General features: G+C 49.9%; 1 protein-coding gene across 6 annotated transcripts in view; it reads left to right on the top strand.

The window, feature by feature from the left end:
• The window catches only part of LOC144933579 (solute carrier organic anion transporter family member 1C1-like), a 41,959-nt gene that overhangs the window by 5,375 nt on the left and 21,622 nt on the right, over positions 1-14,962 (top strand). The window contains exons 1-3 of one of the 6 annotated variants that reach the window (XM_078858514.1): positions 3,601-3,718; positions 11,782-11,877; positions 12,886-13,027. In XM_078858514.1, coding sequence (XP_078714640.1) covers positions 11,812-11,877; positions 12,886-13,027 — 208 coding nt within the window. In that variant the 5' untranslated portion in view covers positions 3,601-3,718; positions 11,782-11,811. Of the gene's footprint in view, positions 1-3,600; positions 3,719-4,494; positions 4,574-11,778; positions 11,878-12,885; positions 13,028-14,962 lie in introns of those variants that run through there. The other 5 variants (XM_078858513.1, XM_078858515.1, XM_078858518.1 and 2 more) reach the window with 5 other exon arrangements.

Below are 14,962 nucleotides of genomic sequence, written 5' to 3'. Positions count from 1 at the left end.
TGGCGGGACCCCCGGGGTCGCATAACAATAGATCAATGAGACAAACAATAGATCACGGTACGATGAGACAAACAATGGATTACGGTACAATGAGACAAACAATGGATTATGGTACAATAAGACAAACAATAGATCCGGTACAATAAGACAAACAATAGATCACGGTACGATGAGACAAACTAAAAACTTGTTATTGTATCAAATCGTGATAATCTATAAAAAAACACAGTGGTGGGTAAATTGTTCGGTCCCAGTTCTTATTTCGACACAGAGCCCATAACGAGTGGATGGGGCTATGGGTGCAGCAGGTTGGGGGGAAGGGGGCGTGGTTTATTTTTCAGAATAATGTAGAGCCGAGTATTGTCAGCGTATCGATGTGTGAATGTTGAACTTCTTTCGCGCTGAACACGTAGCCAACCATTCTAATCGAAGGTGCGGGGGGGGGAAGACAACAAATTAAACACAAAAATCAGGTCAAAAGAAATCTATACATGTGTAGTGTCAGTGGAGTGGGAGACAAGGTTCTTCAGGAGGCACCTTCTTTATTCACACTTTCAGGTTCACACGTTCGCCCTCGCTTCTGCCAAGCAAGTCGTATATCCTAGCCCTGACACAACCCTGACCGTGTTACACTGACGGCATCGACCGAGACAGCCAACAACTATCTGGCCACGCAATGTTACTAAATAATTTTCACTTCTGTAAATGTAACGCCACTGGGGCGAATTCAATTTTGAATGAAAACCGTGCGCCACTGACGTCATTCATCAGGACATTTTGGACCCACGCGCTTAACCTTACACAATGCAAATTCAATCTCGATTAAGCTTGGAGAGCTGAATGGAGTTCAAAATAACTCACAAACACCTCGTTAAAGACCCACCGCAGAAGATCCTTGGGTTTTGATCTTCCACGAAGCTCGTGGTCCACCCTAAATCGCATCCAGCTGCACAAACCGTGGCAGATGCGGATACCTGATGCACAAATGTCAAACTAAAAACTCTCCAGTAGCAGTGTGCGACTGTGGTTACCCGGTACAAACCGTACAATGTATAACGACGCAATGCTCCATCCACAAATACGAAGGAGACATCACAGCGATGATACACTCCATTGCTCCTGACGGGCAGTCACCCGGCTTTGAACACCTAAATGTGAAATTGTAAGTTCTTGTTCTGCGTCTACATCATCGGCCGTACGAGAGGTAGAAGAAAAATGTACACATGCCGTGTCAACCCATACGGTTCACCCCGTATTCTTGTACAGGGAAATTGAGTTTCCTGGTCCATACGGCGGACAGCCGTTTCAAATACGAGCAAAATGTTTTGTCTATTTGTGTTTCTCTCTTCTGATGAGACTTGTAGCATGGACGTTGAGAATTATAAGGCGCACGGGGTGACCAATAAGGTCTGAACTGTTCTGTAATAAGGTAGGGCACTGATTAAGGTCTCCCTTATTATTGCCGTTTGTCGGCACGCACGACGTTTACACAGTGGCGCACCGTACGTGTTTTACGGGGCTGCGTGCTCAAGAGAAAGAGTTGTCGACTCAGGGTGCTGAGGATTCTCCAGGCGTCGCTGTCTCTTCGCACGGCAGAACGACGACAGCTACAGGGGGAGTTTGCCCCACGCGCAAAACACCGAACAAGCGACGCATTTTGAACTCCGGACAACTCGCCCCCCCCGACCCTCCTTCACACATTCGTCGCTGGACCAAACTCTGACCTATTTTGTGCACCCCTCGGAGTCGGTGCGACTGATGCGATGTGTAAACCGTGGTATTTTTGTGTTGTTGTTGGTAGGTGGGAGGTGGAACGCGCGTGTGAAGGAGGCGAATTGTTTTGGACCACGTGTTTTTTTGGCCACTCAGTAGCCACGCCAACGCGAATGACGATACGTTTATCACGTAGCGGGCGTTCGCGACCAATATTATATTATCTCCATATACTGTATATATAAAAGGCAAAGTTGTGAATATGTGTGTCTGTTCAAAATGTTTAGCGTACTTCCCGACATGCAACAAACTGGAAATTTGCCATGTGGGTACTTTCCAGACTGTACACCATGCAAACATTATAAAAATACACTTTAGATTTTTTTGGGAGGGGGGGGGCTCAATAATGCATATATTTTTTGCACGCCAAGTGAGCTCTGACGTCAAATCTGTCATGTGACCCTCGCATGTGGAATCGTAACGCATTGTAGTGTAGTGGTCAGCGCGCTGCGCTACTTACCTGGCGACCCGAGTTCGATTCCCGCTCACGGCCACCACCACCACCATCGGTGACGATTATTTGAACCAGTCCTGGACCTTCCCTAGGTCGACTCAGCCTCAAACCAGTAACTGCTGTGGTGTGTGAACATCGCCACCGGGGAGACAAAGGCGGCCGGGCGTGTTGGTTTCAAGTCCCAGGCGAAGCCGGGTAGTACAGCTAGTTCATAATAAAGGGTTTTGTGTTACTCCTTGGTTCTTTCGGTAAAGTCACGTATAAAGAGAAAATAATACAAAATAATACATTTTCTCTTCATACGTGACTTTACCGAAAGAACCAAAGAGTAATTTCTGCAGTCACGAAAGCTCCACATTACGTATGGTTTTGTGTTAGATTACGTAATTATAAATGCGTCGAAACCCTCCACCACCCGACACAGCCAATCAGTAAGGGATTTGTCACGGAAACTAAATGCCAAATAGTTACTACTTCAGCCCACCGGTGTGTCGGAGAGTAAATCCACAACATTTACAATCTGAGTACGACGTTTCGCTGGTAATAACATCCGGAATATTATGGAAAATCGCCCGATGATGCTGGATGTAATTACCAGCGAAACGCCGTACTCAGATTGTAAATGTTGTGGATTTTTCTCTCCAACACACCTTGATGCTCTTCAACAATTAGCTGGCACGACACGAGCAACTTTAAATACGGTCCCGGCGTGTTAAACTGTTGAAGAGCCGGATTATCCTAGTAGCAAAAGTAGCTACATATGCTACGGGCCCGCACTTTCAAGGGCCCCGCGCTAAATGCTTTCAAGCTATCAATTCCGGTTCAGTGATTCTACATTTGCTCTATTACTATAGTCCTATACCGCCTTCAACTTTTATGAACGACTGGGCGTTTAAGGTTAGCGATGTGTCGTATTATCTGGCTGTATAGCAAATGAGAACACACAATTATTTTACTATGCAAATTAAACAAAAACTTTGAATATTTGCGTGTTTTATTTGTATTTAGGGCCCCTTTATAACATATGCTACAGACTGCGCACTAGCTTAATCCGGCACTGGGTCCCGGCATGTTAAGCTGTGCGTCCCCCATAGGGAAAAGAGTAGATGGTGTGGCCACGACCACGCCCGGCGTTTGTCTCACCAGTGCCGATGCTCATTGCACCACACCGGCTACTCGATTGAGGCCGAGTCGACCTAAGAGATTCCAGAACCGATTCCTATCTCATTCCCCACGTATGGTATCCGCATCGCAGCACGCTGAGCACTGCGCCACCGCTCTACCGCTGCTAGGAACGCACACACACACACGCCTCTTACACATTAATGAGTGGGCTCTTCCTCTCCGCGTGTCTCGCTCGCATCACGTGAGAGCGGGACGGTACAAAAGGGTGGATTTCACGAGGCAGGCGGCTCCTCCACACGGACACGAGACAGCGACGCGGACCCAGTGAGTGAGTGCACGCGGACTCCGTGAGTGCACGTGGACCCAGTAAGTACACGCGGACCTAGTAAGTACACGCGGACGCAGTGAGTGCACGTGAACGTAGTGAGTGAGTGCACGTGTGCCCAGTAAGTACACGTGGACGCAGTGAGTGAGTGCACGTGGCCTCAGTGAGTGCAGAATCAGTGTCGAGTGATGCCTCATTGACCAACGCGGTGAAGTATGGTCATGACAGAACCCCTCGGAAAAAGCCACGACACTTTTTAACGGGTAATCAATGGGCATATATTACTGAAGTGTGCGATAGTTGAGTACAAATGAAAGTACATGTCTGCAAAGGCCGGCATCTGCTGTTTACGTACCTACACCGGCGGTGGAAATTCCACGTTCATATACCGGTGGCGGGTCAGCCCCAGGGGCGTAGCGCTTTGTGGAAAGTCAGCGAGAGTAGAATTCACGAGTCGTACTAATGTGAGCAACAGCCCCGCTATTCCCAATAGCCGTAAGGTGATTGATCGTAATTACAAGGCGAAGTCACGCCTTGCACATCGGGAATTCGATTAAATGCGACGGATCTGGCGCGCGCTGAAGTGAACTGGGTGAGCAATTGCAGGGCGTTTATTTAGGAACGACCTTCATTCGTGCTGGACGTCCAGCGAAGCGCACGCGCTACGATGCGACGATGTAACAATGACTATTCACGAGGTTACGGGACACCGACGGATGAGGGGAATGCGTTTGCGTTGAACTTCTTTCGCGCCGTACGTCGCCGCCCGTTGCTCGTCGCGTTTGTGACAATTCGTATCGCGCCGTGACCGATAAAGTCCTGCTCGCGAGCCGCCACTGCGCGGAACGAGCGTCTTCGAGTCGGCGCCAGCGGTGCGCTCCTCGGTCCGCAGAGGGGTAAGTGTTGGAGCTTTCAGGCGAACCGCGTTGTGTCTGTCGGGTGCTGGTGGCGGTGGTGGTGGGGGCTATACGCGTGGCCTGTGACCCAGCACTGGGCGAGGCGAGGGTTGGTGGATCGCACGGATGTCGCGAACCTCGCTGCCCGTGGGCGCACGCGGAGGAGCTTTGCGATGCGCTCGCTCGCCAGGAGAAGGGGGCACTGCGGGCGCGTGCCTCGCCTGTTCCGCCTACGTTGGTGGTGTCGAGCGTGTGGGGTTTTCTCCGGGTGCTCCGGTTTCCCTCCCCCACGTATAGAGGCCCGCAGAGCTTGGGGAATTGTTGGCTGGACGCGTGGCTCCTGCGCTTCCCGCTTGTCTTTGGGGTCCTCCACGCGCCCTGAGCCGTTTCCTCTCTTCGAGAGCGAGCGAATACTCTGCACGTTCCAAGTTCGAAATCATTATTATCAGCAGTAGTAGTGGCGTTTTGTCCACTCGTTATGCAAGGTAAAAGTGCAGCCCTGAAATTGCTCGTTCACGCTACTGCTGGCAGAATGGTCTTTCACCATAGTGACCTCTGGAGAGCGCGTGGTCTTCTCTTCCACACAGGCTAGGCAGGCGTCTGTGGAACGCGTGGGTGCACACACACACGCGCTTCACCTCACCGCGCACGACCTGCATCCTGATCGACTGTGACCGTACCCATTTAGATTTGCTGGTTGGACAGATACCGTGCCGGGAGGTGGAATCGAACTGCCTAGCTTTGGGGTGGCGATCCCAGTGTGCTCGCCATTTCACCACGGCAGCCCTCGTTGCGTATGCCTGAATTGTATTGACGCGTGACCCAATTTTAATGAATGCTGCATTCAGCTGCCTGTGGTTGTGTTCGTCTTGTTAATCTCGATTACGAGCCAGCGTTTTGGCAGCGCTCGGTTTTGGCTTTGTCCGTCGCCTCCTCGTGCCAAGCGTCAGGAACACGGTCGCACCTCGGAAGTTGTGGGTGTCCCGTTAGCGAAGTTTCAGTTTCATTTATTAGGTATGACCCTTTGAGCCATGCGGCTCTTGTCTCGGGTTCAACCGCAACAAAACAAAAACACGAACAAGAAACATCTTCAAGTGACTACACGCAAAACAGAAAAATCCAGGAAAAAAACAGCAAAGTCTTCCAGAAAAAAAACACCGAAGTGGCACCCGGTGGCGACTGGGTCGTTTCCAGACAGGATTCGCAACGTTTGCGCCACACTTCGTCACGGATAGGAAGAGGTCCACTCTATCGTGAAGGTATGGGGCGCTGCGGTGGTGAGATGTTAACTACTTCGCCTGGCATACAGGAGGGCGTGGGTTCAATCCCGACCGTGACGCCAACATATGTGGAGATTACATGTTCTCTCTCTCTCTCTCCGCGTGGTCACGTAGATTTTTCTCCAGGTCCTCCGGTTTACCCCTGCACATTATAAACAAGCGTGTAGAGTATTTTGCTGCTCTAACTTTGCACATTACAAGCCACTTCGCTGAAATGTCATTCGTGGCCAGCTCGCTTCTGAAAAAGAGCTATATAGCTCAGTGGGCCTTACCCGGTAAAACAAAATGTTTAAGTATAATTTAAATGTGCAGCCCTGTAATTGCGTGCTCAAGCCCCTGTTGGCCGAAGGGCTTCCACTGGAGCGAACTCGGTCAACAGGGTATTCGGACTTTTCTTCCACGTTGACCAGACGTCTTGGAAGAGGTGAAAGTACCCACACAGGTGTCAGTTTTGTTGCCAGATAAAAGGGTAAAAAAACAATTATCATATGTTTTACTGGCAAATGAGGTTCCAATGGTACCCACACTCTACCCTATCACACGGCGACATGCACATCAACTGTGAATGACCTCTTCGCCGCTAAACAACCACACGCATGTAACTGGTATTGGCCTAACATCCCAATGCTTAAAATTACACTCAAAATTACTCACTCAGAATTATACGTTACAACATCCCCCCCCCCTTCCCCCTTACTGTGAAAACTTGGCAGGATCCTCTTGAAAATTAGTTTTGAGACTCGGTGAGGCTTTCCTGGGCAAACAAGCGGAATAATAACACTGTTGGGTGGACATTGGCGGAGGATTTGAGAAACTAGCCCTCGTTGTGTCAACTTCCACGCCCGTAAGGTGGAATCGAACAGGTAACGTCTGGATTACAAGCGCAGCAAGCGCTATTTAGCAGCTGCACCACGGGTTACGTTACTTCGACGCAGCTACTGCTGCCTCAGCGGGATCGACATCGCGTGCACGGCGCTTCGTCCTGCGTCGAGCTGGGTCCCGTAGTTTGTACGGAGTGCTCTCGTCGATGACATTCTGCCATTTCACTAGCGTTCGGTTAACGAGCCAGACTGTGACCGATGAGATTCTGAAACCGTAGAAACCGGTCCAAATTGTGCTTGCTTAAGTGTACGCTGCCTGATAATACTCATCCGGAAAAAGGCGAAATGGCCGAACGACTTTTGTATTTACAATTTACAAGTCAAACATCGAAAGTTATTTGCTGCTCAAACGAGCATGGCGACAGGTGGTCATATCCTGTTTACAGCCCTGAACCATTGGTGGAAATTCCAAAACCCTATGGTGGGGACAATATCCAAAGGAGGACCACTGTTGCTTTTCCCACAACATGGCACGTGTTTTTATTATCCCCGGAGGGATGATGTGCTGTCAATCCTCAACCAGGATTGAAACTCGCAGTTTGGAAAAACGGAGACGTTATTCCAGATGCAGGTTAAACGCGCAGAAAATACAACCCCTTTGCATATCCGTGACTCCACGTGATTAAAGGAGCATTTTGTTTACACATCCAATCAGTCACATGGCTTATCAGCAGCATTAGTGTATTTCAACTCTGGGCCGGTGTTTGCATCAAGTGTCTCATCAGCAGAGTCAGTATTTATTAAACCAATGTTTGTGACGTGCCAGATTAGAATCAGAATCTTTATTTATCCTGGAGGAGTCCGCTGAGCTATGAAGCTCTTTTTCACAGATTTCCAGTCATGTTATTGTATTATGCTCGTTTACCCAGGAAAGCCTCACTCAGTCTCATGCCTCTTTTCCACGTGGGTCCCGCCACGTTTCACTTTGCGCAAGAGAGCAAAAGTGTGGTTGCCACATCTACGCCTCTATATAAGGAACGAAACAGGTGGACTTCTCCACAAATCTGGCTGTCGCCTGCTGAAGATAGTTGTAATTACTGGCGAAACGTCGTACTCAGATTGTAAATGTTGTGGCTTGGCTCTCCAGCACACCAGTGTGATGTACTAGTGACGAATTGGCCACGTTCTGTTTACGCGACAACCCTTACTAGTTGGCTGTGTCGGGTGGTGGCGGGTTTTAACGACACATTTATATATTTACGCGATCTAACCCAAAATGACCTCTATAATGGTTGACAGGCTAATGTTGTGTTCCGTATACCAGACAGGTCAGCAGGAGGGAGGTCTCAAATGATGGAACGAGAGGGCAATCAATAATTGTAACAAAACATTACCGACCGAGACAGCGGAGTTGCTCATCCCAGTTCCTGCGCCCAAGGGGAAGGAAAGACCCGAGGCCAGGTGGTGGTGAGGACACTCGTGAGGCGCAGACCTTGGAGGTCGCATGCTGCCTGCGAAGCAGCTTCGGGATCTGGCGCATGGTTCCAAAGCGCTGGCAATGAGTGGGGTTCTTTTTTGTTATGGAACCGTTGCTCATCCGATACCTTTGTCGGGCATTCGTCCGCCGACTCGACGACACTCGTGTTGCTTTCCGCACGTGGCCCGTTTTTCATCTTCTCCCCCAATTGAGGTGCGGTGGCGTCGACGGCTTTGGTCATGGTGGCATCTTGATCTTTGAGAGAAGCTCGGCGTTTGATGCCATTGCGCGCGGGCTTACCGTTGCCGATGTTGCGTAGACTGTCCAGGTTTACCTGCTTGCGGGGCCATTGGGTTGTTCAGCCTCCTCTGGTGAACCCCCTCCCCTCCCCCACTCAGAAGGCCCTGACCTCGACGGCGCACAAACATCGGCGCGTGCGACTGACCGTACGTTGGGTTAACCAAACCTGGCCCCGTGCAAAGGGGTCTGCTGATAGCCACGCGCGGTGTGTACGCATGGTGGGGGACGGTAGCGCAGCGGTTATCGCGTTGCGCGATATTCCACCCTGGCCACCCGGGTTCGATTTCCGCTCACGGTCGACAACCAGTGATGATTGCGTGAATGGGTTCGGGGCCTCCCCTAGGTCGACTTAGCCTCAAATAAGCACCTGGTGTGATGTGTAAACATCCCCACTGCGTGGCCACCCACCTCCTCGCGTGCCGTGCCGGCCTTCATATGTGCTCGCTGCCAGCACTTGCCCCAAACGTCTGCACGGCCAGGAACGTTGCCTGGTTTGCAGGCGGCTTTGCCACAGTGGCGAGCGAACTGCGCTAGAAAATGCCGAGTTTTTCCTGGCCACGTACTACAGGGGAGAGTGGCATCTCTCCGCTCGACCGGGTACTGTTGTAAGGTGAGGTGCGGATGGCCATGTGTGTTTGGGGGGGGGGGAGAATAGAGAACAGACGGTGCATTCCTGCCTGCTCGCGTGCATTCCCGTTCAGCAGCGCGGCCTTGACAGGCGAAGGGAGAGGGGTTTTTCTCTCAATATTGACTCTGGCCACGCGCATTGAGTGCGCGCCCTCGTGAAGCCGGCGAGCCGTGTCCGCCACCGCGCCCCGTGTCACCGAGACGCTCGCCAGCCACTCGCGTTCCCACTTCGATGAGCAACGTCGCATTGCACGGCGGCACTTTACACGTCGCTCGTTGTTGTTTTTTAAAATATCAAATTGCAACTGAGTACGGTGGTGATGTCTGATTTTAAAAAAAAAGTTCACTCCTTTCGTGGCTCCGCCCATGCTGATCATCTCGTTTATTGACGAGGGTGCGGTGTTTGATGGTAACCAGGATAGCACTGGGAAAGACAGCCCTGTGATATGTGCCGTCTGTTGGAATTGCGACCGTGGTGTTTTGCTCTCCCTCGCACAGTCGATCCCTTCTTTATTGAGGGAGAGAGAGAGAGGAAGAGATGTACAGCATTAGTCCAGTAAACCCTCGCTATGCGCGAGTTCTGGATTCGCGAGTTTCGCATATTGGCGAGTCGTTAAATGTTAACCAATTCCCTCTTCGCGACCCGACTCCCGTTTTCGCGAGTGCACCACCGTCGCCAAAGTGGGGCGCGCAGAGTCTTTTTGCATTCAAAAACTCTTTGCCAAGGTGAGGCACGCACTCTCTGCTGCCCGCTTTTGTTCTCAGTCTCACACGAATCCCGCTATTGTGCATTTTCGACTGTGAGTTTCAGAGAAAGTGTTGCGGCGAGCGCTCCCCCCTAGGGCTAAAGCGATAACTTTTGCGGCCTTGTTCTACAAACGCCCCCATTCCCGAGGTGCCAACCTCCTGAAATCCTCACCGACACCACCACCTCCATCCGTCGTCAAATCATAGAAGGTCATAACAAAAACCTTCATAATGTATTATTTATTGTGGTCATTATTATTAAACATTTACAAATTCCCCCGATGTTGACTCGTACCAGGAACGTAACAAAATTGTTCCCATTGTAAAAACAGTTTCGGCATTCGCGAACGTTTTCAAAACGTTACCTTCGCGGATAGAGAGGGTTTACTGTACTAGCGCACGGCAAGACTTTGGAATTCCCTCCCAATAATGTTTCCCCAAGTTCTTATAGCTTTGCTTATTGCAAGAAACGTGTTAACAGTTATCAATTACAACTGTGATAGTGAAATGTCTGGCTTGTTTGTAACTCTATCCAAAAATAATTTGCCCGAGTCCACTTATACTGTATAGTAAACATGATTTATTATTTAACATTGCTTTAATGTGAGGCAGTTTTATTTTTTCTCTGATTTCGATTCGCTGCATCGTGCTACTTTAAAAAAAATTACAATTTATCTTTTGCCATTTTGATGACTCTTGCAACTGAGACAATCTGGGTCTCTTAAGTTCTCAACCGGTTTCACACGTGAACTTGAGCTTATTGCTTTGGGTCTGTGCAAAAACAAAGGCAGCAGTGGTTGCCCTCTGGAGAAACTGTTCGCTACCATGCCGAGGCAACGTATTATTTGTACAATTTGTTCTGCAAAACGCAGATTAAGCACTTCCCCGTGGCTTACTTCGAGTTGGGCAATAACAGAGACACGGATGCTCCTGATTACTGAGGTCAGGGTAAAGTGCATTGAAATGCCTGTAGACCAAGCGCTGTTCATGCCTCTTTCGGCTGGCATGGCGCAGTCACATGCACAGTTTTCACCGATGGGCAATTCATGCCTTTCCTCATCTTTAATCTGGTATCACGTAGTGAATGTTCACTGACTCTCCCACATGTGTGGGGGAGTCATTTAAATCTTAAGTATGAGGAATTGTATCGCCTTGAAATACAGCAGCTGAAAATAATTGTGAAAAATTATAAAATAATTGTGAAAATAATAAACGAATTGCCCGTTTCCACGGTGATAGAATTCCAACAGCAATGCAGGCAAACTCTTATATAAGCGCACAACTTTATCTATCTGTGATGAACACAGCACTCTCCGTCGTTTTAATGCAGGGGGCGCTGCAAACCTACGCGCCCCCTGCATGAATGACGGAGGCGCAGGGACAGACGTTCGATTGCGTTGGAATCGATCTGCAGATGGCGGTCTTCTCGCACGGCCAGCTTTGTGTCGCCTTATCTCGATCCCGCAATCCCAAATAGGTGAAAGTCTGCATCGAACCTAACCCCCAGCAAGGACATCTACTTAAGGACGATTGAAATTCACAAGAAATGTCCTTTTCAATAAAGTCTTCCAGATGTAAAATGATATCAGCTTTTAATGAAGAAATACAATTATCTAATTCAAAACATAATACAATTCAAATATGTTTCATTTTAAAACTTCAAAACGGAGCATCGAGTGCTTGCGTGAATGCGTCGTTCGTGTGCTATTTTTTTCGTGACTTTCCTGGCCGAAGGCTGTAAATGGTTGTGAGGGGCGTCGCAGGTGCCCCCGAACAACCCCTAGTTTGCGTATATGTACGTACTCTACTGCGCCAAGCTGCTGTGTGAGCCCATTGAGATTCCATGTGACCCCAAATGATCCGTCGCGCTGCAATTCCGTTAGCTGTGGAGCTGACCTACGCGATCAATTGTAAAGTCTCTCTTTTGTTCGTCCGTTGTTTCCCCATTCCCAGCAGTGCCCACACGCTTTGCGTTGGAATCAGAAAATGAAGTCAGACAAAGAGCAAGCCTACCCTCCCCAGCTCAAGCCACCTCGGTGGGCTAATATCAAGGTGCGAGTTCAAACAAAGGGTTGCCACCTGTCCAATGTGACCCGGACACTGAGAATTGGCGTCTGTGTTCTTGTGGCAGGAATTTATTGTTACTACCATTTGGAGGCATTCGCATTCCTGCACCTCCGATTAGCACGGTCAGCTATGTACGATGCAAAGAAGTTCAACATACCGTACATATTCATGATGCCTCAGCAAGATGTTTTTATTACTTTGTTGCTTTTAATTTTGTGGCTTTCATTTTGTCATTGTGGTGACACAGGTCGCTCTTGCAAATGAGACTCATCCTGGTCTCTTCAGGTCTCAACTTGTTCCACGAAATAACTTTGAAAGTAGAAAACGTTTGCTATCTTGACTGCCTCACTCCATTCTGTAATGCCCTGCACCAGCTTCCTGCTAACCCCAGCATCGTCCACTCCACAATCGTTTATCATAGCCCTCAAAATAAATAATGGCATCAGTCGCTGTCTTCATTCTTTTCCTCCCACTGCCTCCACTCCAAAATCACGTCTCGGTTCTGTACCACAATCACTATCCTCTCTATGTGGTAAACTTGTTCTGTCTCTCACACTGTCTACGCTTTTCCATCTTAATCTGCCACTCACTCTCACTCACTCTGTCTATCTCTTGCGACCACGTCCTCTCTCACACAAAGACAAATACAAGGATGCTCCGTATAGCCTAAACAGACTGTTGGGGCAAGTGCTGTTAGCAAGCATCTATGATGGCCGGCATGGTACACGAGGCGGTGTGTGACCAACACCACAGTGGCGATGTTTACACATCGCAAGAGCTACTCATTTGAGGCTGAGTCGACCCAGGGGAGGCCCAGGACCGGTCCAGATAATCATCACTGGTGTTGGTCGCCGAGTTCGTAGCGCAGTGCGTTATCCCGCTACACTACCGCTCCCACATAAAAACACACACACACACTTGCCTCTCTCCATCATTAATCTCTGTCTCTGTCTCCCCCTGACTCCCCCCCCCCCGACTCGCCGCACCCTGCAGGTCTTCCTGCTCTGCCTGTCGCTGCTCTTCTTCTCCAAGGCGATGTCCGGCAGCTACATGAAGAGCTCCATCACCTCCATCGAGCGCCGCTTCGACCTGCCGAGCTCCGTGGCCGGGATCATCGACGGCAGCTTCGAGATGGGTGCCCACTGCCACTCTCCCCAAGCCCTACGCCGCGCCACTCATTCAAATATCCACGTTCCATCCCTTGGACAAAATGTAAACGTAGAACTGCACGTGAATAATCCAATTTTCTGAGATGGAACATCTCGTTTGCAAGGGTCTTCAGCGTGCCGATTGACACATACGTAGCAGACACGTAATGATTTGTAAAGAGACACAATTAAAATCTGCGGTTTACTCACCCATGCGTGATGGCAGTTGGTTGGCTGGGTTAATGCCGCACTTTACAAAACGGTTCTTATTCGAAACGGCAGTGGGTGTGTGCGAGTGTTTGAGGGTTTGTGTGTATCTGTGTGGGGGCAATGGCGCAATGGTTAGCGCGCTGTGCTCCAAATCCAACGACCCGAGTTGCATTCCCCGTTCACGGCCAACACCGCTGACGATTCTCTGAAACACTCCTAGACTTCCGAGAGGTCAACTCGGCTTCAAATGAGTATTTGGTGCGGTGTGCAAACATCGCCACTGGAGAGACAAAGGTGGCCGGGCGTGGTGCTAGCCATCCATCGATTCGGATGCCGTGCCAGCCTACATAGGTACTCGCTCACAGCACTTGCCCCAACAGTTTGTGAAGGCTACAAGGGGGGGTCTTCGTTTACGAGTGTGTCTGTGCGAGCGCGTGTCAGTGAACGTGGGCTGCAGGACGAACAGCTTTCAAACAGGCAGTTCTACGTTTACATTTTGTCCAACCGGCGACCACCGTGCATAACAGGTGCTATAGGCTGCTGCGGGGCTACGTTATGCAACAAAATACATTGTTTCACTGTACTTTGATCATAACTTGCCCGCAGTCACCCCCCTGTGATGAGGTCGAGTCAACAACAACAGGCGCCGTTCGCCACCAAGTGGCGGTGACGTCAACCAAGGCGCTTGTGCCAGGCTTTGTGCACGTTGAGAAGCAGAGTCCACTAACCCCATGACCCGCACTCATTGAAGCAGTGGAATAACGAAAGGCGCTGCGCTCGTACGCGTGCAGTGCGAATAATCGCGCCGAGTGTGGAATCACGATACGCGTCGTTCCCCGCTCGTAATTAAGCGTTGTGAGGTGTCGCATTTTTGGGCGAAGCGCACGGCCAGGTGCTGGTGGAGTTGGATAGCTTCGGCGACTGAATAAATCTCCACCGCCGCTCGCCTTCCTTGCACCCAGCTGCTGTATGCAGAGGCCCTTTGGACGGTTCGCCCAGCAGCAGAAAAAAAATATTATTTTTTTCCCGTGGAAATTTGTTCTCTCGCAGTTTTCCGGTAAACACGTGCCAATCAGTGCGTCCGTGGATAAACTGCGCACTGGAATCGATTATTATCGGTTCCTGCCTTTTCGGAACCGGCAAGCGATATGGAGAGCACATGCTCATACACGGTGTGGGTTTTAGTAATATCGATACCAGGTGAACCGTCGCGAGAGGAGTGGTGACATTCCGTGCCATAGATCACGGAGTCAACAATGTTTATATCGACTTCAAAGCCCAATTGAGAACAGGAGCTCATTCATCCATGGGCTTCCTCAACCCTCACCTTACAGGCAGCATTCCAGTTGCTGCCTTTTGCTAACAATGGGGACTTTTGATCCCCACTGTGTTCGCTTCCGTTCAGCCTTGCTGTTTGTTATGACAAACCCTAGTAGGCCAACATTGTTCTTTGGCTTCGTGCTGCATCACGTGTACTCATGCCGTGTTCTCAACACCATAAAATAATCTAACCCGCGGCCATGCCGAGCCATGCCTTGAACTGCCCGAACACAGCAAATTTCTTGTCCAAACAAAAGCTTCAAAGGCCACGTATCTCCGCACGCTCGTCTCTTCCAACTTCCATCATCTACCCCCCACCCCACCACCACCTCCTCCAACGTAATTGTATATTTCGTATAAGTTTCAACACATCCCCATTGGCCCTCCCCGAC

This window comes from Lampetra fluviatilis, chromosome 7 (assembly GCF_964198595.1).
Source record: "Lampetra fluviatilis chromosome 7, kcLamFluv1.1, whole genome shotgun sequence".
Taxonomy (NCBI): domain Eukaryota; kingdom Metazoa; phylum Chordata; class Hyperoartia; order Petromyzontiformes; family Petromyzontidae; genus Lampetra; species Lampetra fluviatilis.
The sequence above is the reverse complement of the archived record's forward strand: the minus strand, read 5'-3'. Positions and strand labels throughout refer to the sequence as shown.